Consider the following 22,664-nt stretch of genomic DNA (forward strand, 5'->3'; position numbering starts at 1 on the left):
TGTTCGGAATCTTCTTCTCCATGCTCCTCCAATACGCCTTTAAGGACTGCAGCGAGGTGTCTTCATTCACACCAGATCCGATGGCAAGCTCTACAACCTGGCCCGTCTACGAGCCAAGACCAAAGTCAAAGAGGTGCTCATCCGTGAGATGCTCTTCGCCGACGACGCAGCTTTGACATCACACTCCGAAGAGGGACTTCAGCAGCTAGTCACTTGCCTTTCCCACGCATGCAAGGAGTTCGGACTAGCCATCAGCCTGACGAAGACGAATGTTATGGCTCAAGGCACGGGGACTCCCCCATGCATCACCATCGACGGATACACCCTGGAGGTTGTCAACGACTTCACTTACCTCGGGTCCACCATCTCGAGCTCTCTGTCAGTCGACTTGGAGGTCAACCGGAGAATCGCCAGGGCAGCCACAGTTATGGCCAGACTGAACCGGCGAGCGTGGAACAATTCCAGCCTCACTGAGAAAACCAGACTGCGCATCTACCAAGCCTGCCTACTCAGCACTCTCCTCTATGGCAGCGAGACGTGGACCACCTACGCAAGGCACGAAAGGAAACTCAACAGCTTCCACATGAGGTGCCTGCGACGCGTCCTGCATGTCGCCTGGCAGGATAAGGTTCCCAACACCGAGGTGCTGAAGCGAGCCAATATGAGCAGTTTGCATGCAGTTCTTAGCGAGAGACGCCTCAGGTGGCTCGGCCATGTCAAAAGAATGGATGCAGGCCGTATCCCCAAAGACCTCCTCTACGGCGAGCTAGCAGAAGGCAAGAGGATGACAGGGCGCCCAAAATTGCGGTTCAAAGACATCTGCAAAAAGGACATGACAGAATGCTCCATCAATCTCAACACATGGGAAGTTCAAGCAGACGACCGCCTAGCCTGGAAGCTCGCGGTCAGGCAAGGTACGTCACGCGCAGAGGCTGCGCGCAACGAGGAGGCGGTCCAGAGAAGATCGAGGCGGAAGCAGCGTCAACAGCAGCAACAACGGCCATCTGCCTTCACCTGTAACAAGTGTGGCAGGGATTGTCACTCCCGAGTCGGACTGCACAGCCATTCTCGGCGGTGCAGATAGACTCTCAAGAAGCTACGCCATCGTCTCTCGAGACGGACGGCTGCCGACGACGACGACGACGATTTCAGTAACAACAAAACATGAATCAATTTCCCTTAAATTTAACAGTTCCATTATTAATATGTGATTGAATCACATAACATGGGAGAGAACGATAGTTGTTGCAGTTGGAAGTGATTTGCATGAAACTCTATTTTATACTCCAATTATTACTCTACATGATTACAGGACAACCTGGTTGTTAATTGCCTGTGGTCTTTAAGTATGCACTTATTTCAGAAATAGACACTAATTATTAGATCTTGTTTTCAGTCTCACCCGAAGTTGCAAATGCCTAGGAATTTGTTGTTGTTGTTTTAATTTGCAAGTCTAATGGTGTACAGACATTGAGAGACTGATCGCATCCTGAACCCTGTTCTGTCCTCTGGGAAAACAACTCTCAAAGATTATGAATATGGCTTTCCATTCCAAGTTGGTGTTCAGTGTGCCAGTCTCTTGACAAAAGCTGTATGTTTTCTATCAGAATTATGGAGAAATTTTATCCTTTTAAAATGTATATAAAAACTTCCTTACAAATTAATAAAAACACCTACTTCCTCATAGTCTGTAATAATTAAATATGGCCAAAAATAACAACATCAAAATAATATTAAATATTAGATATTCTCCTAATTCTTCCAAAATAAGATTTTTTGTTTGTTTGTTTGGTAGCTGTGGTTGGAACTGTACAGGCAAAAGGCAGTCTGCTTTCTGTCTTGGGTTCTCCTTTCTTCCGGCATCAGTGGCTGAGTTAGGAAATGTATTCTGAATCTGGTAGTGCTGGGCTTGTCCTCTCTTTAAGCCAACAGTGGCAAACTTCTGTGCCTGCCGTGGCCGGACTGGTGACAGGAAGCCAGTGAATGGGAATGCTGGTCTACTAAGAGTACACAAGCCCTGCCTAAGAGTAGTACTGCTGTTCAGTGTCAGCAGATTTATCTCTGATGGAAATCTTAATTTTTATATGAGATATAGCAATTTTTAAATATTGGGTATGTAGCTCCCGTTTTCAATAAAGAAATGTACTGACTTAATTCGCTAGTATGACTTCTGGTTTTAACACAGCTATCCTTCTTCATTTCCTATTTATTGTCTCCCAGCTAATACCTTTAGTCTATCTTGACCTGATGTAGATATAATTTTTAGAAAACTTTCTCCGATTTGGATTACGGGTACCTCCTGTGGCTCTTGTAGTCTTTTCTCCATCTTAAATCCAGCTGTTAAGTTATATTGTACTTTCCCTTTTACTTTTTGTTGTGTCCTCCAGTGTATAGATTCCTTGAGGGCCTTCCATACATATTGATTGAACGAGTGACAGTGGGTAAGATGTTTTCTCAGAGCACATGAGAAAATTTTGGTCTCTCATGTGATTTAGTGCAGATTGCTTTTCCAGGGCTTCTCCCAGAATCTCTGGATCAATCCTTTAATGGAGCCTATCTCCAGATTCCTGTTTGATCAAACTCCTTAGAAAGAAGGGGGGTGAGAACAGGAAAGGTCTGGAAGGTCTGGGAAAATTTGGAGCACAGTGGCCTCTTAGAGCATGCTGTTCTATGACTGCTTTCTCTTCATTTCCCCTCAGACACCATATTCTAGGGAAGGTAGGGTGCAGATGTGTTTTTGTGACTCAAAGCCATATGAAGCCAGAATGAGTGTCTTGTCATAATTAGAAGTAGGGCCTTAGGCTGTTTACTGCCTCTAAAATAAACTTGGTGCTTAGCTTCTCAGTTGCAACACTTTCCAGCTTTTACGAAAAAACAAAAAAACAAAAAAACAAAAAAAACAAAAATAAAATGTTATTTTAAATGTAGTGTCAGAAATTAAATAAATTACCCTCAATAGTGCTGTATATTTTTTAAAAAAATTGTTTTGGAAGGACTGTTCAGCAAAACCTCCACAACAAACCATACCAAAAAAAAACCCAACAAAACTTTTTGCATTTGGCAACTGGTGATAACTCATCCTATTATAACTATTTAGTCTGTTTCTTTATTTTTTTTCTCAGATTATATGTAGAGTCAGTATGGTGTAACAATGTAAAACTTAGTCTCTGTTGCCAGGCTGTGTATGTTCAATTCCCAGCTTTCTTATATACCAGCTGTATAGTCATGAGCCAATTGCTTAACTTCTCTGACTGTTACTTCTGTGAAAATGGAGACCATAGTAGTGCCTAGTTCATAGGGTGATTGTGAGGCTTGAATGAGTAGAAAAAAGGAAAACCTTTATAATAGTGCCTGATACATAATGACTGTATACACATATCCTTTTTTTTAAGTGAAGTTTATGAATGTATAATTTGGGGTATAATTTTCATGCAGTAAAATTCACCCCTTATAATACAGTTCTGTGAGTTTTGACAAGTATATATAGTCATATAACCACCACCACAATCAAGATATAGAAACATTTCTATCAACTTAAAATTCTCTTACTCTCTTTGTAGTCAGGCTTCCCCTCCTCCAACACCCAAACCCTGGTAATCATTGATCCGTTTTCTGATCCCATATAGTTGCTTTTACAGAACATCATATAAATGGAATCATACCATATGTAGGTTTCTGAGTCTAGCTTCTTTTACTTGGCAGAGGGATTGGCAAACTTTTCTGTAAAGGACCAGGTAGTAAATGTTTTAGGCTTGCAGGCCATATAGTCTCTGTTGATACTCATTCTACTATTACAGTCATGGACTACGTATGAATGATTGAGTGTGATTCTGTTTGAATAAAAGTTTATTAAAACAGGTGGTAGCCAGATTTGGGTAGTAAACCATAATGTGCTGCCATGACTTAGTGTAATGAATGTGAGATTCATTCATGTCATTGTGTCTATCAGTAATTTGTTCTTTTTATTGTCAATTATTACTCTATTTATGACGGTTTAGTAAGTAGAAAGATGCTTGAGATTTTCTTAATATTTGGCAACTATAAATAAAGCCACTGGAAGCATGTACCTACAGGTTTTTGTATTAATATAGGTTTTCATTTCTCTTGAGTAATTAATTACCTAGGAGGAGGATTGCTGGGTTGCATGGTAAATATATGTTTCCCCTTATGAAAAACTCCCAAACTGTTTTCCAAAATGGCTGTATCACTTTGTGTTTCCACCAGCATTGTAAGAGAATTCCAATTGTGTTGGAGTCTCACCAGCATTGGTATTGTGTACTCTAAAAGACTGTGAAGAATCTTAGAGACTAAAGATACTTACCTTTAATTTAAATTAAGTTGGAAGCTTTTGAAGGGTTTTACACAGGGACACAACATTGGATGGGTTTTAAAATGATTATCCCAGTTTGGGGAGATAAAGTCATCAGTCAGTTTTGAGATACATGTGAGACATCCAAATGGAGGTACTAAGTAGGTAGTTTGATATCTGGTTCTGGAATAGGGGAACAAAATTGGAGGTTAGTGTGGTGTAAAAGATAACTGACAACATGGAGGTAGAAGAGATTTTCTGGAGAGAGTTTTTAGAGATCAGAGAACAGTGACTAGGACAGATTGAAGAGGAACCTCAGTGCTTAAGGTTAGGCAGTAGAGGGATATCCAAAGGAAAGTAGAAGAGAGAGAGAGGAGGGGAGGGGAGGGGAGGGGAGGGTTAGTTATGTGTGTGCTGCAATAACAACTAAAAACTGTTATATGTGTGCTGAGAGGTGGAATGTGCTCATTGGTTTTAGCACCATAGTGGACATTAGCCAGTTGGGGGTGGTGGTGCCAGTATGTATGAGAAAAATCTAGATTAGAGTGAGTTGAGGAGTGGTTTGAGGAGTGAGTAGGAGGTGAGGCAGTAAAAAAAGCAAGGGTATGTAGGGCTTTCAAGAATTTTTAGGGTGATTGTTAGAAACATAAGTTAAAAGAGGTGTTTTTGATTGTTAAGACAGGTTAGAGCACGCTGGTGAGAAGGATGAGGCAGGGGATGAAGACCGAAGAATCAGTGTAGTCAATGGAATGAGACACTCACAGGCATGAGAGACCCCCATTAATCAGATCTAGCATTCTTCCTGAAGAAGTTCAGCTGAGTTTAATAGTCATAGTTATGAACTGTTAGCAGAGAAGAATATGGGGCTTTTAGTATTACCAAGTTTTAATGAGACATATCATAATACATTTATTTTTGAAGTATTTCTTAAATTTGTTTTTCCAGTATTTATAGGAAACTTACCAAACAGTAAATGTTAACAAAATTCTTTTGATGTGTGAAAATGTATTGGTGGTTTAGTCACTTGTCAGTTTCATGTCCAAGTCCTACCCATCTATCGTGGCCCAATTAAAATCCTCTCCTGCCCTCATCTGCTTTTTGTATATATATAGATACACACATGAATATATATATATATATATATATATTTTTTTTTTTTTTTCTTATTACATAATGAAAGGTAGAGACCAGGACTGGAAGTTGTTTTAGTCTCTACAGCACGGAGCAGTTACATTTATTTTACTTTGTTCTCTTAAGTGTATGCAAATATGAACATGTGGAAATGGTTATTGCAGATAATTAGAAGTTATATAAAGGAGAATAAGATTTTTGTGGCTTGGCATCTGAATTAGTAGCCTGAAAAATTATGGTACCTGACTATAACCTTTTGTTTTCATGATACTTAGTAAAATATGTTTTGAAAGTTCTCTTTTATATGCTGTTAAGGAATCAAACAACAACAGTAATTCTCTGGTGGTACTTTATAGTTGACCAACTACTTTCATACCATTGTACTGTTCAGATGGAGGATAACTCAGAGATGAAGAGATAGAGACACTACATGGGCTTTATCCAATTTTACAAGGGAAGAAGTCAAGGCCCAGAGAGATAATGGGTCAAAAGTCACATTACAGTACTTGTAAACAGGAGTGCTAAAGTAGGACTCTCAGACCCTAATCTAGGTTTCTTTCAGTGTACTCTATGGCTTCTAGATTTATTTTTATAGCAATCCAATTGGCCTGATTATAGTTAAATCTAACTGTAAGGAAGAATTTGGTTTACTATATTTAAATGAATAAAAATCACTTATCAGAACAATCTTGGTCAGCACCAAGATCACCTTTTCTTGAGCAAGCTGTGGCTTTGTGGTTCAGAGCATCCTGCATAGCTCCTGCAATAGAATTGGAAAAAAACACTGCCAGTTTGGCTTGTGCAGATGCTGTAATTTAAAGAAAAGAAAATAGAAGTGATATACAAGGTCTGTTCAGAAAAAGTCCAGCCATTGTTAATATAACGAGAATAACTTAGCAGCCAAGGAGAGTGGACTGGAATGCACATGTGTGAACAATGATGACTTCACTGTACTAGTCAGTAAGGATGGTAGATGCTATTGAGTGAGCATGTGTACTGCATGGTTGTCACATTTAAAATGTTTGAGCGAATAGAGCAATGAATCTGTGGAAACTATTCAGATGATTCAGAAGGCTGCAGCTATGGGCAACTGGCAGTTTCATTATGATAGGGTGCCCGCTTATCTATCATGTCTCATGCAGAGTTTTTTGACTCAGTGCCCCCTACAGCTCAGATTTTGTGCCCTGCAACTTCTGGCTTTCCCCAAAACTAAAATCGCCTTTGAAAGGGAAGAGATTTCAGGCTGTCAATGAGATTCAGGAAAATATGATGGGGCAATTGATAGCGATTGGGAGAACTGTGTAAGGTCCCAAGGTGCCTACTTTGAAGGGGACTGAGGCATCCTTGTCCTGTGTACAGTGTTTCTTGTATCTTATATTTTCTTCATTAAATGTCTCTTTATTCATATTGCATGGCTGGACACTTTCTGGACAGACCTCATATATCTCTGGATAATGAACTGTTAGAGCAAGATTGGCCAGCACTGTTCAATATAGTGAATGATCCTAGTGTTAGCATTTTGGGGAAAAAAAGATACTTATCTATTTTTTTAGGCTTTTGACTCTGACTTCTGTCAACTACTTTATTTATTTATTTTTAAGTCTAGCATCATTTTGAATTTATGATAATTTCCATTCTAATGAAAGGTTGTTATTCTTAGGGGGACAATGGCTGGCTTTAGTTATATTATTGTTAAAGGTTGCAGAAATCAAAACAGTTATTAAATGTATAAAATTTGTAATTTTATATCAAACATTTAATGGGTTAGCCTCTAAAATCTTTGAAAAATATTATTCTCGTTGGCTTTAGCTAATTATTTAAACTTGTGTTAAACAGATTCTTTTTAATTGTACTGACTTAAACTTATAGACCCCCGATCTCTAGAATATATTTTTATCAGGGGAATTAAGGAATGAAGAACACATACTTTTAAGAAATTGCAGAATATCATAAAATGCTTTTTACTTCTCCTTCCAAAACTTTTAAATGTTATTTGAATGAATTGCTGCTACTGGATAAAAACATTTCCTTATGTGTTCTATAAATTATCTTAGACAAGGTATTTGGTATTTGGGAATTGCTGTACAGTGTGGGAAATAATTAAACTTGTCTGTTTATGAAACCATAGCAAGCAGTTGAGAGGTGAATCTGAAACCAGGTGTTCCATGGCTCAATAGTTGTGATTCATGAAAAAAAGAACCAAGCACCTAGATTTTAATGACTTTTTCCCCACAAAGCAGTTGGTTGTATAACTTCATGTGGGCTGTGGACCATGGTCTTCCTTACGTATCTCTTTTAGTATATTGTAAAATTTATTAAATTAGCATTCCAGATGAACAACTGAAATTGTTCTCCTTTCACATCAGATGACCCTGGCCTATGTTGAGGCAGCAGAGTGCATTTCAGAACCTGTTAACAGGGAGCCTCCTTCCAGAGAAGCTCAGCTGCTGACTTTGCAAAACACATCTGAATTCGATGTCCTTGTCATCGGAGGAGGAGCAACAGGGTGTGGCTGTGCACTGGATGCTGTCACCAGAGGTAAGTTCTGATGTGGATGAATGTAACCCAGATAAAGAAAGGTTTCTTCCTTCTTCCCTAGTGTAAGAACACAGTAGGCATTCTGTGCTAGTAGTCATGTTTCTCTTGTGTTTACTGACTTACTGCCCTTTGTGAAGCACCTTCAATATTTTTTAATGTAGGCACTTACACAACTTTAAAATTAAATATAACTTTTGTATACCTAAATTAATTTATTTAAAAAGAAAACCTTGTATTCCTGTGATTTTATTAATCTGATGTTTTGTTAATTTTTTAGTACATAATAAATACATCTATATGAAATGAAAATATTATGACCTAAAATCACATTTATGTCAGTAAAGAGTAGAAAAGACTTATTAAAGTGAATTATTCTATTAAAATACTTCTTTCTTTTCCTGTATCTCGTAAAATAATTTCTTCTAGTGAAATACAGATTGCAGTTTGGGAAACTCCGGTGTATGTGAATAAATAGACTGTTGCTAACCTGTACTTCTCTCTCAGTCACTCTATTAGCTGACTTTAGGAAAGATGTGATAAAAAGTTCCACTTTTGAAAATGGAAACATGACATGGAAAGAAAGAAATTTTAGTATGGAACACCGATAATGCTATATAAAATACATTTAATAAAATACTTTTTTCTTGTGGTTTATTAGTGTGGAGTCACACACACACACACACGGCAAATTACCTAATTTCTCTAAGCTTTCTTATCTTTCAGGTAAGAAAAAATACTTTCAATGATGTTGAGAGGATTAAATGTGGAGTCATGAAAAGGACTTGAAAACTGTTAGTTCTATCATAATTCATGTCATATTAACATGAAGGCAGTTAGAACCAATTGTCCTGGGGAAATAATGCTTTTTTCTATATCCTTAGATCTGTTGAATTGGGGGCTGTGTACTGCTACAAAGAATTTTGACTCAATATTTTAGGTACTACATGAGGTTTAGTATTTATTGCAGTTTCATACTTAATGATAATAATTTGTTACATAAAATAATTCTCCTTAAATTATTTTACTACCATAGCCATCCTAGATTTAGTTACCTTACATACTTGGTAGAATTTACTCTTACAAAAATGAATTAAATTTAAGGAGATTTAGGTACACACAAATAAAAACTTGCCCTAGGTTTACTGTATTTGCACAGGACCCACACTTAAATTTTGATCTATGTAGACCTGACAGACTAGGTCCTTTCTGTCACTTCTAAATAATGGTAAATATAAAATGTAGGCCCTGGAATTTTTCCTGTTGCCAGGCAGACTCCAATTTTCATATAATTTCCTGTATCCATGGTTTGTAGTTGGAGCCATGTTATCTTTGGACGTATTAAAACAGGTAGAAAGAATGTTTACAGTTATTTCAAGGTATCTGAGCTCAACTCTTTCCCCTGGAGGCCTGCGAAGGAGAGTGGAAAGAGAGGGCATATTCCCAACATAATGGGAGGCCTTGCTGGGGACTACCCCAGCTTGTGCTGGGACTACCACAGGAGTTAGAATTTACCAGATGTCAATTTTCTATGTTAAGGAGGATTATGTTCCCAGTTGGGTTCAGAAAAAATATATTTCTTGATGACCCCACTTATGTTCATGCTATGCACTGAAATGTATAACAATTTTTTTAATTTCAATTCTGCGGATATTAACTGAAAGCCTGTGGCATGCATGGCAATATGCAAGGCAGTATATGAGAATACAAAGATAATTGTTATAGTTGGTGTCTGTAGGGTGCTCACAGTTCTTTAGTGTGTGTTTGTGTAGACTGAATTACATTATAGAGACTGTGTGCCTTTCAGAAAGTGTGAGGGCATTATGGATGTATAAAGGCAAGGGTAATCATATCTGAAGACAATGGTCAGGAGAAAGAAAGCTGCTTCTTAGCACAGGTAGAATTTTAATAGGCAAACATTGCTGGCTGAAAGTGTTCCAATCTGAAGGAACAGACAGGAGGAACGGCATGGAGGCTGTGCATGTGGGAGACAGCATGTGTTTCAGTTCAAAGCATCCAGGCTGTGGAGGGCAGAATGACAGGAGGGTGGACAGGCAAAACCAGGCCTGGTACTCCAGGGAAAGTCCTCTGGACTTGACTGAATAGACAATTTTGAGATCCTGAAGAGCATTAGTTTCAGTGTAGAGAATGGGTAGGCAATAAGGAAGAAGCAGGCATGGACATGCATTTTAAAGAGATCTAGAGACACAATAGAAAGGAGGTGACTTGATGGTATAGTAGAATGTAAAGAAGGGAGGTAATGTGTGCAAGAAGCAATCTTCCTGCCTTCCTTCCTTTTTCCCTCCCTCCCTTCCTTTCATCATCCCTCCCTCCCTCCCTTCCATCCTTCCTTCCTCCCTGCCTCCCTTCCTTTCTCCCCCCCTCCCTTTCTTCCTTTTTCTTTTTAAAGATAAGAGCAATCTGAATATTTCTGTAGACTCAGAAATAAAAGCCTGTGGAGGAGAACTTTAATATGCAAGTATAAATAATAGAAGTCAGCATGTGGAACAATATCTGGTAAAGATACAACAATGAGATATCAGAGATGTATCTTAGTTTTGACAGGGAGGTAAGAGACATTTATTGGGACAGAAACAAAGGGCAAAGTTTCTAAGATATAAAAGAGGAGATTGTGACTCTTCAGAGCTGATTTTAAACACTGTGTTCTGCTTGTGGGCAGGATAGGGGACTTATGTGTACAAAAGTTTTAGAACTACCTTATGGATAATGTGATAGGGAGTAGGGTGACTTTGCTGAGATTCACAAATGTCAATTCGTTATCTACACAGGATCTTTATGTGTGTGTATGTCCCCATATCTGCCCAGTATTGCTCAGAGTGGAGACAGAAAAAAATATATATGCAGTTTGGTAGAATGCAGGATTGAGAACTTACTGGGTGTCAGTTATAAGAGGAGAAAATGGGAGGAGAGTCTATCAAGGCAGAAAGAATTGTTAAAATGGAGACCTAGAGCTGGCAGGGGGAGGTAAGAAGAATTAGAAAGCTAGTTTCCCTTGTACAGTTAGCACTGTTGAAGGACTGAAAAAAAATAACAAGGCAATCACTATTAGATTCCTTTTATTCCTTTTCTCCTTTTGAAATGTCGCACCTCTGCTCACTTTTGTGCATTTCTTAGATATATCTTTTGGAAAATAAAAGAGCATACCGTAGTTACTATTTTGCAGTATTTCTTTCAGATATGAGTATATTTAGTCAATCTTTACAGTATATAATACACATTACTTTTAATGACTGAAAAATTAATTGCCAGGATGTGGATGTTCTTCTTAATCATTCTTTAGCCTGGTCCCAGTTTTTCTTTTTTCTATTTAAAACAATACTGTTTGAGAGCCAAGTACTGAATTAACTCTGAGAATACAGACAAAGAAGATGTGGTCTTGCCCTCAAGGAGTTATTAATATTTGTGGAACAAATATATTTTTTTCTTTGGGCAATGAAGGACATTCAGTAGTGATCTCACTAGTTACTTAGCAGATGATCGTGGATAATGATGGTCATGATAAATGATGATGATGATTTTGGAGTTATAAGAGTTTCCAGAATCTGAATGTTGACCAGACTTTAAATTTTTATAGTTAGTAATAGCTAAGAAAACAATGTTAATATTTCTTGGCATATTGATTGTTGTCTTTTAAAATAACTGACTGAATGTGTTATTTCATATATGGGAAATTATGGTTTATAAAAGGGATGTTTATATTTCTTGCTGGTAGGCCTTAGGGGGTAGCCTTTATAATTAAAATGTATAGAGATGCTGAAATTAATCTATATTTATCCTTTTACTACCATTTCTGATCATATCAGTAGCTCTCTGAAGTGTGAAATAATCATGAACATTTGGTTAATGAATTGTGCATTGTTGCTGTTCATTCATGGAATTTGCTCTTTTATTATATTTGATGCTTCACTTAACAACAAATTTTGCTTTTTCTGCGTTTGATATGGTTTTACCAAATTATTCCTGATTGTATCCATTAATCTTTGGTCACATTTGACAAAAATAAATTACTGTGATCTTTTAAAGTTACCAGTAATAATTAGATTTTTCAGGACATCAAAGTTTTGGGGAAACACTAGATGTTTAAGGGCTTGTATAAAAATGTTTTCACAAGTTTTTTGATAAAATACTATGCCCCAGTGCAATTTGGGTAACGGATAAACAAAGAGTACAGGAAGAGGAAGAAAGTCATGAAGTTTTCTTAACGAACATTTAGTTACACTCTTACCATCTGCATTTTCTTGGGAATTGATTTTAATTTGTTTCACTTGGGAATATTGTTTTGTAAACATAATATGCACAATTCTCATGTTGTCCTGCAGGTCGCTAGGATCAATAGAAATTGTTTCATTGTTTAACACCTCTGTGTCCAGTTCCTGGGCAGAAGCACAGCCTTGAAGCCCAGTGGTAGGCACTTTGTCCCCAAAGAAAGCTCTCAGCATTTTTCAAGGTGTTTTTCTTCAGTTCTTTTTGTTCTTTTATGTGACTCTACTTATGTACCAGGGATCACCTAATACCGTTTTGGTTTAAAATCTGATTTATAAAGGCAACCTTTATAGTTTCTGTTAAAATTTCAGAGAAGACTGCTTCTTGCTGGAGGAAAACATCAATTATCATTGTCTTGTTTAAAAATGTATACAGTAGTCCCTCTCTATATCGCAGTTCACCTATCGCGGCCTCACTGTATCGCGGGATTTTTTTAAATATTATATTTAACTATTTATCGCGAATTTTTTGCAATATCACGGGATTTTGCGGTACTGTATACATACGTTGTTAAAGTTACGTAGGTTTAAGGGTGTAGAATATGTTTAAGAATATAAGTAGTGTTTATAAAAGTGTGGAAAAGGTTCATAAGGGAGTGGGAAAGGTTAATAAGGGACTGGGAATGGTTTATAAGTGTGTGGGAAGGATTTATAAAGCCTTAAAATATATATAAATACTAAAATAAATGTAAGGTTCCCACTTCACGGATTTTCACCTATCACAGGGTGTCTAGAATGTAATACCTGCGATAGTGAGGGAATACTGTATATACTTATAGTTTATGAGTAGATCTGGCTAGCAATATCTGAATTCTCACTACAGCTCCTCAAGTCTAAGGCAGTGTAGCACAATGATTAAGGACTCAGGTTATGGACTTAGAATGAACTGGGATCAAATTTTGACTTTTCATTTACTAGTACCATGACTTTCCACAGAGACTAAGCCTCTTAGTCTTACACAGAGCCTCAGGTTTCTCAGACATAAATGAAGGAGTGTAATGACACTCTTCTGCATAAGTAAAGGTTTGTGAAAAGGAGGAGGTATGTGCATTCCAGAAAAAATGCAGAAAAGGGAGAGCCTTGGAAGCTAGTGCATTCTGGGAATTACAGGTTCCCACCCCTTTCACCCCTTCTGCCATCATCCTTCTCCCACCATAGGGAAGAGGAAATCCTGTTTCAGGACAGTAGAATTGCAGTAGATGAGTTTGCTGGACACTGCTTATTAGACTAGATTGTATTATTCTACTAAAGTTAATCTGGAAACTTAATGTAATTTTAATTAATATAGTGATTTTCTTTGGCAGGAGTTGGAGAGTGGCTTGTGAAACCACTAAAGTTTATCTGGAAGAATAAGCCTATGAGATTTACTAAATTAATAGTGAGAAAGAATAATGATAAAGAAGGTAGAGATCTATCAGATATTAAACTGTATTCTAAAGCTATTTTAATTAAAATAGGTTGTTAAAGGAATAGAGAGACCAGTATAACAAAAGAAAGAGTCTAAAGTTGATCTAAATACATAAAATTTAGAATATGGTAAAGACAACATTTCAGATCTGTCATTACTGGGTACTGATAAGTGATGTTGGAATTATCCACTTCCCCAAGTTTACACACACACACACACACACACACACACACATTCTGTTTATCATAATCCATGTGGATCGAGGATTTAACAAAATACCATAAAACTGTTAGAAGAAAGTATATGTGAATTTTATTTTTTTATCCTCACCTGAGGACATGCTTATTGATTCTAGAGAGAAGGGAAGGGAGGAAGAGAGAGAGAGAGAGAGAAAGAGACATTGATGTGAGACAGAAACATCAATTGGTTGCCTCTCCTACATGGGATGATGCTCTGACCAAGTGCACCACACTGGCCAGGGCTGGATATGTGAATTATAACAAAAAATGGAGTAAGAAAGATGCTTTTTAGCAAGACACCAATGAAGCCATAGGTTTTCTTTTGGAAAGTTCCACTAAATTTGATTTCATAAAAATTGAAAGTTACCTATGGCAGAAATATAACAAACACATGTGATATTGGGAAGTATTTATAACATCAAACAGGGTTTGTGTCATAATTCTTTTTAACTTTTCTATATCTTTTGTTTTAGTATGTCTGTGATAAACTGCATATACCTGGGCTTTTTATGCCTAATATAGGTGAAGTTGATCCATTTCCATTTATTAGCTACCTCATGCATTTATTTTGTATTTTTTACCTTCCATTTTTACTTTACTTTCTCTCTCCCTTTCCTTCCTTTGTATGAAATCAATTTTGTATCACTGTCTGTTTCCATACCTTCACACCTCTACAGCTATAATTGCTGCCACTATCCAGTCCCATCAGAAACTTTTCCCAGAACCAAAGTGAGGCTCCTGCTCTTGTGCTGATACTGGGCATCACTCCGACCAACTGCCACACCAGCTGGTGGTGCTTTGGCTCAGATGCTGCTCTCAGGGCTGTCTGTCTTCCTGCCTCCTAGGCATGTCTAGCCGCAGACAATGGTTAAGACGGTCTTTCAACTTCCTTTCCCGAGAGCTGGAACCTTTCTTCAATCCCTGCATCCAAGTGCTAATCTGGCTTCTTTACCTTCCCTTGCAGGAAGACTTATATTCTTCTTACCCTTTAGGAACTGAGATCTTGGTTTCCTTTGCTTGTTTCTAGACCCAGAGCCCAGCCAGACAGAGGCTGAGGGGGCTTGAATACTCTGCCCTGAGTTTCTACTACCTGCTACATTTCTGGTCCACGGAGTGCTTATTTTTGAGTCAACCATGTTCTCTCTCTCTCTCTCTGTATATATATATATATATAAACTATATAAAACTTTCTTTGTGTTTGGAGGAGTTCAAACCTGAACTTAATGCCATATTGATCAAAATTTTATTTATAGCAATATTTATAATAGCAAAAAATTGGTACCCAGTTTAATAAATTAGGTACATTCAGTTATCAAAAAGAAATTTATAAGTATTTACAAGGAAAATGGCTAAAATATATTGTCAGTTGAAAAACAAGTTATGAAAAAAATAATATTATGGCTTAATACAATTTTGAGCCTGCTTTGTTTTTATGGAAACAAAGTATGTTAATGGTATGTTCTAACTTAATGCAGTATCTCCATTAATGGTTTAACTGTTTCCTAATATAAAAAGAGAAATAATTATTAAATAATAAATCCAGTATTATACAATCCTATAAAATACTAACATTCACTGTTAGAAAATACTAGTAGAAACCACAGGATTATTATCTGGAGGATTAAAAAGCCAGGATTACTTTGCAGCTTTATAGGAGTGTTATATTTTAGAGAAATTGATCCTTTATATAAAATGTTCAGCCTTTGGGTTAGTCCCTTTTCTTATTAATGGCAATGGCTTTCTGAAATCCAAAGGTAAGTGCCCAAAGCTTTTTAAAGAAAGATAAACTCCCTTTCACTTAAATGATATAATTTTTCTTTTTTGGGACATGTGGCATTAATACCTATGCTATGGTATCAATGTACAGAATGTCTAAATTTTTTTATTTGTATATTATTACCTTGGTGCCTCTGATGGTTATTTTATAGGGATTTTTCTTTCCTTTCTATTGAAAAATATCTTTAACATTTCATATCTGAAAATTTATTCTAGTGAAATAATTAAAGATGTAGAGTTTAAACGAAAATATAAATCTTGCAGTTTATCTGTGAGAGTGAAGGTAGGAAATAACCCAAATGTTCAAAAATAGGAAATTGAATAAATAAATTATTGCAAATATTTAATGTAATACTATTACACATTAAAAATAAAATAATAGAAAAATATTTATTGACATAGAGGGTTGTTTACACTAAACAATGTTAACTGAAAAAATGGAATAAATTATATAATCCTAATTTGGAAAAATGTGTGTATGTGGTCATATATGTCCATAGAAAATGTGAACATTTGAACACCCAAATGTCAACTGTGGTTGTCTCTGAGCTATGTGATTACAGGAGAGTTATATTTTGTTCTCTTTACTTCTCTGCATTTACTACATAGAGCATGTTTTCATGCATAATAATATAATCAGTAAAAGGCATTAAAATATACTTCAGTTCTATTTCATGTTGTGAAAGTTAAATGTCGCACCATTCCTCCCTTAGATGGTAATTATCCTCCTATATTCACCCAATTTTCTTTTTGTTAATTACATGTTTTTTTTCAATTAGAGTTGACATATAATATTATACTAGTTTCCGATTAGACATTTATATAACTTACGAAGTGATCTATTTAACTAGACTTACTGGGGCGATTACTTCATCCAGCTGTCTTGATCCATGAACTGGTTTAGTTGGAAGTGCTTGATAGGTAGATTCTCGCTCAATTTGGAAAAGGCAAAGCTATAAAGTTTAGTTTGCCTGCTCCACCCAGAAGAAACAGTTTTAACTTGCTAAGAAATTGGCTGAAGATGACTGAAAGGTTGGTTTCAAGTTGACTTCATTCTTCTACTATAACTAATCCTGTTATCATTTCACCTAAGAATTTCAGAGTAATTTCACCTCAATATTAAAACTTCATCACTGTTATGAAATTCCTGAGAATACCTACTAAAAACAATCAATAATAAAAAGAAAAAGTAAAGTAATAATACCATCCTAAATATTCTGGTTCATCTCAGCAGTGACCGAGATTATTGCTTTCCATAAAAAGTAACTTCTAAAAAGAAAGGAAACAAAAACCCTTTCTCATAAAATCTATAACTACTTTAGTGAATTACCATAAATACACAGAAGCCAGTCCTTCACGGCCTGGTGTGTGGGGAAGTCATTTTTTCTGTCCTGAGGGAAGATTTTTTTGAGCTCCTCAAAAAGAGCCAGGAGTATAGGCTTGAAGCCTGGGTGTATTTATTTTTGATGTCCTTCAAATTTAATTATTTCCCTAAGAACACAAAATGTTAGCATTGAATATCACTTAAAAATACTGTTCATAAGACAGCACTCTCTTCTTACTTCCTTGCTTTATACTTAATGTATCAGAAAACTAAGTTCTTAATTTGAGATCAGTATTTTCTTTTTCAGATCAGTAATTTTTGAGGGGAGAAAAAAGTTTGAGAGGCTAAACAGAAAGGAACATGTTAGATAATGGTTAATCAGTTAAGGAATATATTTTTGAGAAACGGTTATAACTTCTAGTAACGTCTTGACTCCTGCCTCATTCTATTGTTCTTGTCAAAAAAGATGAGACATTCAGAACATTTAGCATATAGCAGCCATTGAAAATTCTTAAATATTTTCATTTTCCAGGATATTTATTTCTTTTATGGTTCCAAAAACTTTTGATGATACTTTTAGATTGCATAATGCTTTAATATATCAATTTAGCTATAACTTGGAAGACTAAATTTTTATATTTTTTTACTCTAGAAGGAGCAGTATTATTTCTCTTTGGAAATCTTGGTGGGTAGCTTGATGATATGACACTGGAAATAATGAGACAGGAAAAACAGCCTGGTTTAACAGAGAAGCCCATTTTAACTTTTGTTGGTATTCACTAGGGCTTCTCACATACGTACATGTGAATAACTTTTTAAAATGTCCAATACTTGCAAAAGCAGTTTTCAGGCTTTAAAGTGTTATCTCTCACTTAAATATCCTGAAATATCCTGAGATGGTTTGCTAATTCCTAGAGTATTTCCCTGCCTCATGCTGTCAGTTTGGAAAAGAGAAAAAATGTATTCTGTTAGCACAAGCCCATAAATTCTCTCTTCTAATTCTTCTTCAGCATCATCTTCTGCCTTGTAAGGCTGGAATTGTCATTGCCCTGCTCCTGCTGTCTGACATGGGTCCCCTAAATGGTCTCCTGTCTCCATCTCTTCTCTCCATCCAGCCCTACCCTCTGTGCCTGCCGTCGGAGAAATCTTTCTAGAACATTAATCTGATTTCTCAGCTTCAAGTATTTTGGTGGCTCCCCTGATAGGCACCACAATAATATTTCTCAAAACAATATCTGAGAGCCTCTGGAAAATTTTTAATTTTCTTTCTTTTTTTATAATGATAAAAAATCAACAAGCATGCCCTTGTTCTTCCAAATGGATACTTTGCAACTGAGCACAGTATTCAAGTTCATGCTCATGTGGCATTGATACCAGATGTACTTTCTAAGGAAAGATTTGCTCAAACAGATTCACGACTTGAGGCTGTTCTCAGAGGCATTTTCCTTTTGAGGAGATTGTGTATTACTTAATATGTGAGAAACAGTGGCCCACAGGCCGGGGCCCACATGCCCTGAAGTGGATGAAAGGCCCTTTGTGATAGCCTTTTACCGTTCCTCCCTCTGGATTTCCTTCACATCGTCTCCTGTACCAGGCACTCCAGCCCATGAGTAGGGACAAGTAGCTCCTACATAAGTTGAGCTATTTCAAGCATTTGCCTTTTCTTGCTTAAGCTGATCTTTGCCAGTGATAACTCCTTTCCTCCCTTCCACCTATTTGGAACACACACACTTCTTTGTAGACTCAGCCTTTATTGAAGACCTCACCCCCAGGCATAATTATAAGCTCCTGTCTTTGCTGTAGTTCATGTTCATACAGGGGAATTGCATTATCAATACACTACCCTGCAAAAGGCGTCCAAATATTTTGTTCTTTTGAGTCAAGGGACGTGGCCTGGTTTTATGATGACATTTCAGTACAATATGTAAACTGTTAAAAGTTTCAGTGAGTCAGGAATTGGTGTGTGCCTTAGCCTGGGTCCTCTGGCTCTGAGTCTCACAGGATGCAAGTCACATGGTTGTTGGCAGGATTCAGTTCCTCACAGGTTGTTGGACCAATGCCTCAGTTCCTCATGACCTGTTCACCAGGGGCCTTCCCTGGTTCCTTGACTCACAACATGGCAGCTTGCTTCTTAGCAAGCAAAAGAGGACAAGGAAAAAGTCGGTTTTTTGTAGCCCAGTCACAGAAGTGGCATCCCATCATTCTAGCTGTGTTCTGTTCATTAGAAATAAGGCACTAGGTCCAGCCCACATCCTGGGTAGGGGGTTAGATACTAGGAAATAAAGACTGGGTACTAAGATGTCTTCTCCCACTGCCTGTGGGATACCTTTGGGCAGGCCCAGATGGGGAGCCATGACTGGATGGGAGGCTGCTTGTCCTTTCTCAGTCTTCTGTCCCTGCCTCTCATGTTTCAGGCATCTTGATGCCATGACTGTGATTCCAAGGTTGAAAGAGAGGTGAATTTTAAATAATCTGGCTCTTAAATGCCATTTGAAAGTCAATTCTCTCATTTGATCTTCAACTAAAGAAAAATGGTCTATTTTAGAGATGGAGGAACTCTCTGTGTTGGGATTACTAAGAAAAGGTGATATATAATAGCTCACCAAGACAGTGCATTCTTAAGAGATTACAAATGTAATCTTGACTACACAATTTTGGGCTTATGTCCTGAATTTAACTTCTAACCCACAGTAAGATAAGAGTCCTCTATATTTTCAAATGTAGTATCTATAAAACTCTGTTGTACTTTACATGCCTCTCTTCAGGCTGGCAGCTACTGGATAGCTCAGTCCATGCCTAATTTGTTCATGACATCATCACTTTGCCTGGCACTTAAGCTTTCAATATTCTTATAAAAAATATGTACTAACTCGATATGTGTGTTTTTTTAAAAATAATATATCCAGCACTAAATTTATTAAGCATTGATAGGGTTTTCATAGTTGAAAATTTTACAGATCTTTCTCTGGCATAAATGCTTAAATAGAGTGACCTGGGTCTTTGATACCTGTATTTTCTGTTATTTTGCTCCTTAGTTAGAGCATTAGCAGTTTTTGCCCTTGAATCAAAGTTCTCTACTCTTCTCTCCACGGCTTCCAAATATTTTGTCCTTTTGAGTCAAGGGAATTGGCCTGATTTTATGATGACATTTGGGTACGATATTTAAACTGTTAAAAGTTATAAAAACGACCCTTTGGTATTAAATGTAATAAATGGCTCTGAATTGAATACATGCACAGGTTCTCTTATATGAGCTTTGTGAGCCCAAACTGCTCCAGTTACATATTCTCATTGTAATTTGATTCTATGACATTCTCTCATCCCCCAAGAGTATGCCAGCCAGACCATGAAAATTCCTCATGGCTGGGTGTTGATATATACTTTGGGTCTTTTGAAGTTTCGAATTTCATCTCTAACTAGTGCATGGACCTCATAGTACTGCTGGTCCTACCTAATCCTGGAGACGTAGGGATGTCTCTGCAAGAAAACCAAACCAAACCAAACCAAAGTAATTTCATCTCTAAGAGATTCATTGCAGCTCTCAAAGAAAGGGGTGGGGAAAGGGATGACTTCTGAAACTAACCTTTCTTTGCTCAGCCTCACCTTTACCAAGAATATTGTCTGTTTTTTTCTTGTGGTACTCTGCACTATTTATTATTATTATTATTATTATTATTATTATTATTATTATTATTGTTTTGGCTTGTCCTTTTCTTTGTAATTCTACAGTATTGTGCTAGGATGTCTTAAATTAGATCATGAACTCCTCAATACCAAAGATTAGTATTCTTCTTTCTTCTGTTGTGGTATCTTTGATCTCTTTTCCCATTGTATACCACTATAACACCGTTCTAGAAATAGGAGCCAGCACATACGAGGGCTAGTATAGGCTTATTGATGATGCATTAGAGTAGATTAGATACGGGGCTGGAATGTGTGTGGACAGTTGTAGTGAGGGGTGAATGGGAGCTCCAGAGGGATTCATGAAAATGCTGAGTTATCTCTCATGGGTAAAGATGGGTGCAGGCTCTCCTTGGACCCTCTAAAAGCACTAGTGTTTGTTACTGCCATGAAATTGTACTGTAATATTTTCTTGTTGTGATTCATTCACAGTTTAATATGCTTCTAGTTCTGCTTTGACTTTTCCCCCAGGAAGAGACTAAAATCTCTTCATTATAATATAGACAGTGTACTGCATTTTGAATACAAATTTATCCATGTTCAGAGTAATTTTTCTTGTGATCGTCTCTACCCTGGAGAAGTGCCTTTAATGAATTACATACAAATTGTGTAATTTAAGAAGTTAATTTGGTTTTCTGGTTACACAGGACTAAAAACAGCCCTTGTAGAAAGAGATGATTTCTCATCAGGGACCAGCAGCAGAAGCACTAAATTGATCCATGGTGGTGTGAGATATCTTCAGAAGGCTATCATGAAGTTGGATATTGAGCAGGTAATTGTGTATGCTGGTTGTTAAACAAAAATTGCGACTATGCTTTTTTCTTCCCAATTAAATTAGTTTTTTTATGGCTTTTAACATTTCTTCCTGTAGGAAATACTCATTTAGTGTATTCTGCTGGAATATCTTTAAGGAGAGGTGTGCCGGTTCTTTTCTGTGGTATTATGTTTATGGACAATCAGGGGCTTTTCCTTCACGGGCATGTCAAAGTAGTAGATTTACAAAATCACTTTGGATGTGTTGCCTTTTAATAATTGTGATTGTTCCTTCCTTCCTTCCTTCCTTCCTTCCTTCCTTCCTTCCTTCCTTCCTTCCTCCCCCCCCCCCCCGCCCCCTTTCTTTTTTCCCCCAATCACCAAATTGCTATGTCCCAAGCAGTGTCCGGGAGCTGCATTATAATACAGGGGGAGTATTAAATTAATCCTCTTAACTGAAACTGCAATCACATGTTAATCTTGTCACTGACATATTCTCAAGGAAAGGATGATCTGAGTCATACCTTTCTTATGTCACACTTTATTGTCCAGTCTGCCACCATTTGAAAACTGCCAAGACAGTGTGGAAGATGACATTTCCCAGAGGGGTAAAAAAAAAATCAGCTGAACTCCGTATCTGCCTTTCGTACAAGAAAAACACAGCAGCACTAACTTGACATTGTCACTTGTGAATCTGTTCCCTTTTCTTAGGTATCTCTTTTGACATCATGATGGCTGCAAGGAAAAGAGCATAGGGTTTAGAATCAGCTGACCTGGGATGCGTTCCAGCTTACTTATTCAATTTTTATGAGCCTCAGTTTTCTTGTTTGTAAAATTGTATCATACTAGTGCTGGTTCTTCAGAGAGGCATAATGAGGACCAAAGAATTAAGAGATAAGCTTTTTAACACTAATCTATAAAATACTGTGTAACTCTTTAAGTATCATCTCTTCCTGGGTTAGTGGAGGCAAGAAGGGAATGTTTAGCATGAATTAGAACAATCTGTTATCTCTTACATGGGGAAATATTGTAGGGGACTGAGAAAAGCGACAGTACAGAGAATGCAAGATAAATTGTTATAATAATCTTGTAACTCAAGTCAGGAAAATATCTTACACCTGGGAACTCTGACAGCATGTTTTTCTCCTATGCAAATACAGTTAAGGTTTCTAAAAAATCTTTCAGGTTGACAGCATGATGTATTGTTAGAAATTTGATTAGAAGG

General features: G+C 37.1%; 1 protein-coding gene across 3 annotated transcripts in view; it reads left to right on the plus strand.

Annotated features, from left to right (window-relative positions):
• GPD2 (glycerol-3-phosphate dehydrogenase 2) overlaps window positions 1-22,664 on the plus strand; it is a 143,371-nt gene that overhangs the window by 47,774 nt on the left and 72,933 nt on the right. For all 3 annotated transcript variants that reach the window (XM_090280012.1, XM_090280031.1, XM_090280024.1), the window contains exons 3-4: window positions 7,807-7,978; window positions 21,334-21,458. In XM_090280012.1, coding sequence (XP_090136138.1) covers window positions 7,807-7,978; window positions 21,334-21,458 — 297 coding nt within the window. The remainder of the gene's footprint in view (window positions 1-7,806; window positions 7,979-21,333; window positions 21,459-22,664) is intronic.

This window comes from Furipterus horrens, unplaced genomic scaffold (assembly GCF_987537825.1).
Source record: "Furipterus horrens unplaced genomic scaffold, mFurHor1.1.pri manual_scaffold_1, whole genome shotgun sequence".
Taxonomy (NCBI): domain Eukaryota; kingdom Metazoa; phylum Chordata; class Mammalia; order Chiroptera; family Furipteridae; genus Furipterus; species Furipterus horrens.